Genomic DNA, 8,541 nt, shown 5'->3' with positions numbered 1-8,541 from the left:
CCCAATAGTCTAGGATAGATAGATTATACAATAGTTGTCGTTTTTGGGGAAAAAAAGAAAAATTTGCTAGTATACTTCTTTTTGTCTTTTATAGTAATAATTTCAAAATTCATGAGGTGGAAAACACGATTAGGGGATCGAGAAGGAACACAATTCATAGAGCCAGAGACATTTGCTTCATTCACAAAATTCAAATCTCTTAGTTTGGCATCTTAAAATTCATATATGCTTCTAACTAGCACTTTCTCCAAACTCCAAATTACGAAGACCAAATTTTGATTTTTCGACATGGTACATTCACCAGGAAACTTGTGAATAAATATTTCAGCTGAAATGTAAATCAATGGATAACCTTTCGTGGCTCCTAAATTAATTTTTGAAGCATTTATCAATAATAGACTAGGAAAAATTGTATAGAGACACACTCTGAGGATTTTATGGAGAAATGTTACAACTTCAATCAAGATCTCCGGCTAATATGAGGTTTCTGTGTTATGGACCCATGTACCCTTAAAAGAGTAAATCATTCTGAACTAAACAATGTGGAAGTTTCGAATTTATTTCGTAGGATAATTGATTTTGAAGTTTTAGATTATGAAGGCAAGTTTGCTGTCTAAGCTTCCATTTCAACGTGTCCTTCTGTATTTATACATTCAAAATCATGGATAAGAAACATTTCCACTGATTGACGTTTTCTGAGGAAAAGTTCACTATAATGCCAAGAATTTCAGGTGAATTTGTTAAACACTTTTTGCTTCTTTGCATACGGTTAAATCATAAACTGCATTATGAAAAGCGGATTGATCAATGCTGAATTATGAAACTGGTCCTCATTATACAGCAGTGCACACAACGAATTTCAAGAATGGTGATAGCAGAATTTCTCTGTCTCTCTCGCCTGACCATACCTTCATTCGAATGGAAATGACCTTCGATCAGCCAATTGTGAACCAGAATAGAATTTATGGAATACATATCCAGTAGTGATTCAAGATATGAGAAATGCTATTTATTCAATCCAAACTACGAATCGACCCGCAAGAATTTGAGTTTGATCTTCTTCAGTGTCTCCAGCGTAACTTTCATACTAACTCTCTCACTTGGAGATTCACAGACACATTTTAAGGCCAATTCCAAGATTGACAATAAAACCTCCAGCTTCTCAGTGAAATTTTCATTCTCACGCTTCAACAACTTGGCATCAGTAACTTGAAGAATCGAATTAGGCAGAGAATCATTTATCCAACTCTTCAAGTTCAAATTTCCAGCAAACATCTCATCATTAGGCTTTCTTCTTGAAAAAACTTCCATCAGCATGATTCCATAGCTATAAACATCGCATTTTGCGGATATCAACCCCTCAGATCCATACTCTACAAACAACGTTCAAATTGAACAAGTGTCACATAAGAAAAAAAAGAAAAAAGAAACTTAATTCTATACAAACGTTTGGGATTAGATTGAAGAATCATTACCTGGAGCAATGTAGCCAATTGTAGCTAAGGTCTTGGTCCATGCAAAGCTTTCCTCCTTTTCCAGCATTTTTGCAATACCAAAGTCGCTGACGTGGGCAACCATATCCTCATCAAGTAAGATATTACTGAGCTTCAAATCACAGTGAATCACAGGCGTCGAATATTCTTCGTGCAGGTATTGCACTGCATTTGCCACATCTATCATTATATTCAATCTCTGTAGAGTATCTAAGAAATAGTTGTCAGAATACAGCCACTTCTCAAGGCTTCCATTGCACATGTATTCAAGCACCAAGGCCCTAAAATCCTGGTTCCAACAACCGCTGATGACCTTCACAAGATTTCGATGGCGAAGGTTCTTCAGGACTTCACACTCAACATCAAAGCTCTTGAGTACCCCTTCCAATTCCAAATTGAAAACCTTTACAGCAATAGACCTTCCATCATTCAGGATCCCCTTGTAAACAGATCCAAAACTCCCAATGCCAAGCAAATTGCTTTCACTGTACCCATCAGTTGCTCGAAGAAGTTCATAGTACGAAACTCTTTCTTGCGTTGGCACCAATACCATGTTTGTTCCTTTAGAATCCTGATATTTCTTCCAATATCTTCTGAAGACAATTGCTAAGGCTGCGACAACCACAGAAGCGAGTCCCAGAGGAACAAATACAAATAGAAGCACCTTTTTTGTTCTGGACCTGTGAATTGAATTAGTTCTTGGGCAAGGCGGCACGTGAAACCTGGAATCCCCGCACAATGCATCGTTGAACAGAAAAGATTCAGCGGTAAAGTTCCTAAAGCGACCACCAGAAGGAATTTCACCATTTAAATGGTTATAAGAAACGTCAATCTCTTCAAGGTACCGAAGTGCCTCCAATGACTTTGGTACGAAGCCAGAAAGATTGTTATGTGATAGGTAAAGTCCTTGTAAGCTGAGCATATTGCCAAATGACTCTGGGATAGATCCATGAAATTGGTTTTGGGATAAATTTAAAATCAACAGGTATTGCAAACCACCTGTTGTGCTAGGAATATCACCTGAGAATTGATTCGCTGATATGTCTATGGATGTTACAGCTTTCAGAGTTCCAGCTTCAAGAGGCAAGGAACCATTAAGGGAGTTTGAGGATAAGTTCAACTGCAAGAGATCTTTGAGGTTCCAAAAACTATTAGGTATGGCAGAGACTAAAAAGTTGTTTCCTAGTGTAAGATCCCGAAGAGAAGTCATATTACCAAAGCATTGTGGTAAAGACCCAGAAAACTGGTTTGTGGTCAGATCTATTAAAGTCAAGCTATGCAAATTGCAAAGGTTATCTAAGGTGTCATTAAGATTATTATCTCCCACAGCCAAACCTTGCAGGTTTTGTAGATCTTTGAATGCTGTTGGAATACCTCCGGTCAAGTGATTCGACTCTAGATCAAGCAATAGCAAATTGGTCAAGTTGCCAGTTTGACTTGGTATGGTGCCCTTGATTTCACTATTTCGTATATACAATTTCTGTAGAGTAGCAGAGAGATTCCCAATGGAAGCTGGAAGAAGCCCATTTAATGGATTTGAGCCCAGGTCTAAAAAAACCAAGTTTTTGCATTTTGTAAATGAAGTGATGAAGCTCAGCTCCATAGATGTAGGATCACTTGTTAAATTGTTGCTGAACAGAGCTAGATATTGCAGAAGTCTAAGGTCCCCGAGGGCGTCAGGAATGGAACCAGTGAATCTGTTAGTTGAAAGTTCTAGTATTCTTAATTGGGAACAATTTGTAATGGACACTGGTATAACTCCACCAAGGTTATTCCCAGCTAGATCTATGAATAATAACTTGGGCAGTCTGTATCCTAGATCCCGCGGAAGATTTCCTGATAGAAGATTAGACGAAAGTGCAATATTCCGCAATGCTGAGAGGTTAAAGAGCCCAGGGGGAATGGAGCCATTCAAGCCATTATAAGGTAACTGAAGATTCTCGAGTAGGTAAAGGTTACCCAGCTCTCGTGGTATTGTACCTGCGTACCAAATTCATTTTCAAAGGAAGCACATCTATCATTAGGCTGTAAAATTCTCTGAAGAAACCAATTATAAATTAAAAAAATTTTTTTGAATGGATGTAAGCGTTTAGTTAACCGATTTCAATTTACTTCATCAAAAAATGGTACTTTAAAGATGCATTTACCTGTCAAGGAGTTGTTGGCGAAGTAGAGCTCAGTAAGCATCGTCAAATTCCTGATTTCTTTTGGAATGCTTCCTGTGATTTGATTCCATTCCAGATTGAGCCCCTGCAGGTTCTGTAGATTGCCTATCTCTTGTGGAATTGTACCTGCCAATCACACACGCAGGTAGGCTAGTAGATTTATACCCATTAATTAAATGGGTCTGGGTATACCCAATTATCCGTTTATGAATCACTTAAAATTCTTCTCTTTTTTCTCTATTTTTTTGCATGATGTTTGACAAAAAAATTAACGGTATTTTATTGTTATTAAATTCGTAAAAAATTCAAATTTGTTTGCTTAATACTCACTAAAAGTTGAGTTAAAATGTATGGTTATTTTTAAATGAGTATAAATGAGTGAGTCGAGTCAACCCATTATCCACAAATTAGATGGATTTAATTGAATACTTATTTAGATCTATTCAAAATTAATGGGCGGATTATTAGCATGCTCGTTTGGGCGAATCAACATAATCAAGTTGTTATTGATACCTTTAGTTACATCCAAGGAATATATAACTCTTCAAAACTTCCAGTTTTGTTTTTTTTTTTGGGTGGATGTTTTCCATAGTAAGTAGGAGTATCTGATTAAGTTTATGGACATTCAAATAGACATGACATGAATTCATTTCACCCAGAACTTGCTCCAAATATTTGCTAGTTGCATGATTGTAAATAGACCATAAGTAGTGGTGAAGCTATTCATAGACCTGATTACCTGTCAAATTGTTACGGCCCAACACGAGAACCTTCAAACCACGCAGTTTGCCAATCTCTCGCGGAATTACACCTAAACAATTTTATGCAAAGATAGAACTAATCATATTCATTTTAGAGATATATTGAGAACTATCTTACTTGCAAAGCGGGAATTTGTGTTGGTAACTATGCTTTTAATTTTCTGGAATAAAGAAGCAGAGGTGTTACAATAGTAACTAAAAAAAAAAAAAAAAAAACAAAACCAGCCATCGAAGCCATGCTGGTAAAACAGTACATAGTGTTGAATCCCAGTTCCAAACAGGGAAAAATGACCATTGATTGCAGTTCGTATGCAAAAAGGCAAAGCAAAAGCATTACCTGTGAAGTTGTTATTCATGAGGGATAAATACGTAAGCTTCTCCAGATTTCCAATTTCTTTGGGTATGTACCCGCTAAACCTGTTGAATGACAAGTCTAGCGATTGAAGTTTAGAAAACTTGCATAAACTCAATGGTATTTGACCAACTAAATAATTCCCAGATAGAGACAGATCCTTGAGGACTGAAAGATTTTCCATCTTTTCTGGAATATTACCCTCCAGAAAATTGCCTCTTAGAGTTAAAGCTTCCACTTTTGACGAGTTTGAGATTGAAGAAGGAATAAAACCACCGAAACCATTGTTGTCAAGAAACAAGAACCGGAGTTCGGGAAAGTGACCAAACCACATTGAAATCTCCCCAGTGAATCTGTTGTTGGAAAACAAGATGAACCTCAGGCGGCGTAGATGTGACAACTCTTCGGGCGGATTTCCGTGGAAGGAGTTACTTCTCAGATCAAGAGAAACAAGAAAGGAGAGGTTTCCCAAATCCGGAGGTAATGTTCCGGTGAGTCCCATGTTTGAAATATTTAAAGCAGTCACTCTTTGGTGTCGAGAGCTGCATTGGACTCCTATCCAGTCGCAGACAGAGGATGCAGCAGCTGTAGAAGACCAGTTTTTTGACAAGAATTCTTGCTGTTCTGAAGTGATATGGGCTTTCAGGGCTAAAAGAGCAGATTGATCAGTGCCTAAACTTAATCTTTTCATGGCTGTGCAACTGGTCATCATTAGATAGTGCAGCAAAACAAATACTGCAATAGGGTAGAAATAAAAGTGTTTCTTCATATCAACCTAGCTATATGATCAATAGTCCAAATTGGTGATGGATCTAGGAAATTAGACGCCAATGTAAGAAGCATATATACGTCTTAAATGTGGGGATTTTATAGACAGCATTATTGTGTGGACAAATCCCAAAGTTGGTTAAGATTATATTAGTTGGGATTAGAGGTGTAAATGAACTTAATCAACCTCGACACTCCAGTATTTAAACTTGTTTGTTTACTTTAATGAGTTTAAAATTTTATCCAAGTTTGACTTGATATTTATTATGTCAAACTCAAACGAGCTTTTGTCAAATTGAGCTTGAGCTTTGTACATGTAGGTTGAAAAATCTATCGATAAATTTCAAGTTTTACTACTAATTGAATCAAGTTGAAGATGAGTTGAGTTTGAAAGTTTACTATACATATAACATGCTTTTCATGTTTGGCTTGTTTAGTCACCAAAATCCATTCGTACCAATAGGACTAGATTCAAATATCTAGTAATTTGATTAATCGTTCAATCTAAATTGTGAGGTACCAACATTTGACTCATAAGTTACATTAAATTAAAAAAAAAATACTATATCACCTACGATATTAGTAACAGTTTCACTTAAATTGGTTACGTCCTGTTAGGATCAACGGCTTCAAAAGTTATTGATTTTAGTTGTTTGAGATTATATATAAATTAAAGTAATATAAGAAGACATAGAATAAACAGTCAATGTCGATATTTTTATAGGACAGAAACAGTTGTATTGAAATCCATTCCTAATAGTATACTACCGTTTCAATATGATATAATTTTTTGGGTACATTGGAAGAGGTCATAACCCCTTAAATTGCAACAAAGCGAGGAAATGCAACTCCTTCTAAACAGTGTAATACCATTTGAATATGATGTAATTTTTTTTTTTTTTTTTTGGATACATTGGAGGAGGTCATCATAACCCCTTAAATTGCAATAGAACGAGTAAATGGAACTCCAAACACATCAGCTATCAATAGTTCTGTCATCTATGCTGGGATTTCATCAATAATCTGCTGAGCCATGCATGGAAGCTGTGTTTAGCTAACCAATCAGCACACTAATTTCCCTCCCTTCATATGCGGTTCAATTGACACTCCCAATTCCTCTGTATCAGCTCTCGTGCATGGAGAATGAGATTATGATACGGGGAGGTCTGTCTTTCCTCTTCAATATAATATAATTCAAGGTAATGATTTGTTCAAATTTATAGTAACATAAATGTTGCACTATTTAATTACTGTTCATATGAGTACATACATAATTATTTTGTCGGAGTTACATGACATTGTTTCAATAGTACATTTTAAATTTGTGTCTTGTTGACCGTGAACAGTTTAGACTGTTCTTAGTCCAACATTGTATATGTACATATTGTTTACCCGAGGGTGAGATCATACTGATCTCTCCTTCCTACTTTGATAGTTCTATTTTCTTTTTTCGTCTATCCTAAATTGTAGTCCATTTTTTAATTGAAAAATATAATTATCTTTTAATTTCTCTAAACGACCTTTATTTAATGTAGGTTGTTATTAGTAAAAACTACTCTATTTAATGTAGATTGTTTCTTGACCATCAATTCAAATTCTCATAAACCATTAATTCAAGTTTTCATAAATAATTAATATAAAGTTGTACTCTATTTAATTTAAGGGTATTTTAGAAAAATAGCAATCTAAATTTATTTTTCCAATAAAATTAACTGCTTTTTCTTAAACTGTATGAAAAAAAATTAGAACTATTAAAATGGGATAGAGGGAGTATCTTTTGGAAAGACGTGTAGTGTCATGTATAAATCTTTTACGTGTTCCAATGACCGCATATGGTGATAGACTTTAGCATTTATCTCTCCAAGTTATTCCAACGTTGCCTTTGAAAAATCCATGAACCTTTTTAGCTTTTCCACTAATTTGTTCGTATTTTGCTTCCTATTGTTGACATCGTTTGTCTCTTTAACTCAAATAACAATCTGCAAAGAATTCATAACATTGTAGTCGCTGAAGACACATAGGGAAGTTTGGTAGGTAAGTTTTGCTAGGTGGTAATCCAGTCAAGCAATATTAAGATCCAACTGATTCACAGTGGGAGTATTCGTGCACGCAATCTTGTACTAGTCTAAGTCATGAATTTCTGAACGTCCTAATAATCTTTTTTTCTCACCTTCATTAATTTGATGTGGATCTATTCTGCAAGTTTCCCTTAATAGTTCTACAACATCTGAGATAGTGAGATGACAACAACCGCATGCACCAAGTCTTCAGCGTGCAAAGGACGTTGGAAATTTTGTTAGCCATTCTATATGAACGTTTAATATTTAGACTTTTTCTTCGCTAGCCATTAATGGGTCAGGATGTACAAGGCATTTTCAATTGACTTCTATTATTGGCAGAACCATACTTTTTCTTTACAGGACTTCATGGGACTTTTCAGTTAACAATGTCCTTTTTATTTTAGTATATGCGAGAGGATTTGAATCGTATCATGTGCACATAATCAATTTTTGGAGGGGTGTTCTACAGTGGTCGAGCCAAAGATTTTCATGATCAATGAGACACAAATTTGTGACATCCTAACAATTTATTTATATCCTTTTCATTTAGAGATTCTAAGAAATTACAAGATGTTTATATCCTTTTCTTTTAGACTCACTCAAGTGTACATACTTGAGATTTTGAAAAATCGCAATGGTATTTTTAGGATGGACATATTTGAAACTTAGAGGTAAAATTAGATTGAGAGATTGATTTATATTAGAATACAATCAAGTGCCTTTTTTTATTTCGTTTTTTCAATTCTACAGTCAACAGGAGAAGGGATGGGTTGGATGGTATGAAGGGAGAGAATGTAAATGAGAGATTTCAAGTTTGAAACCTCCACCTACACTAAGGATGAACCAACTCTGCACTTTAGTCAGCCAAATTGTTGGATGAATCAGATATTGTCTTTTTTGGAATTGTTTTATAATCTAAGCCATAAGCAAGGGATATGGTTT

The 8,541-nt window shown here is 35.5% G+C and overlaps 1 protein-coding gene across 1 annotated transcript; it reads right to left on the bottom strand.

The window, feature by feature from the left end:
- Positions 1 to 687: 687 nt before the first annotated feature.
- Positions 688 to 5,612, bottom strand: LOC113704942 (uncharacterized). Its single transcript, XM_072060881.1, has 5 exons — positions 4,757 to 5,612; positions 4,398 to 4,469; positions 3,641 to 3,784; positions 1,476 to 3,473; positions 688 to 1,373 (listed from the first exon to the last, which is right to left on the bottom strand). Exons 1-5 carry the CDS (start codon positions 5,538 to 5,540, stop codon positions 1,024 to 1,026), a joined length of 3,348 nt encoding a protein of 1,115 aa, XP_071916982.1. The 5' UTR covers positions 5,541 to 5,612; the 3' UTR covers positions 688 to 1,023.
- Between the last annotated feature and the right edge of the window lie 2,929 nt (positions 5,613 to 8,541).

This window comes from Coffea arabica, chromosome 8e, assembly GCF_036785885.1.
Source record: "Coffea arabica cultivar ET-39 chromosome 8e, Coffea Arabica ET-39 HiFi, whole genome shotgun sequence".
Taxonomy (NCBI): domain Eukaryota; kingdom Viridiplantae; phylum Streptophyta; class Magnoliopsida; order Gentianales; family Rubiaceae; genus Coffea; species Coffea arabica.
The sequence above is the reverse complement of the archived record's forward strand: the minus strand, read 5'-3'. Positions and strand labels throughout refer to the sequence as shown.

Excerpts from the sequence above, each read along its gene's own strand:
- LOC113704942 (XM_072060881.1), bottom strand. The coding sequence starts at position 5,540 with ATGAAGAAACACTTTTATTTCTACCCTATTGCAGTATTTGTTTTGCTG. Across the intron at positions 3,474-3,640 it reads CGCCAACAACTCCTTGACAG|GTACAATACCACGAGAGCTG; the intron begins GTAAATGCATCT and ends TTTGGTACGCAG. Across the intron at positions 1,374-1,475 it reads AATTGGCTACATTGCTCCAG|AGTATGGATCTGAGGGGTTG; the intron begins GTAATGATTCTT and ends CGTTGTTTGTAG.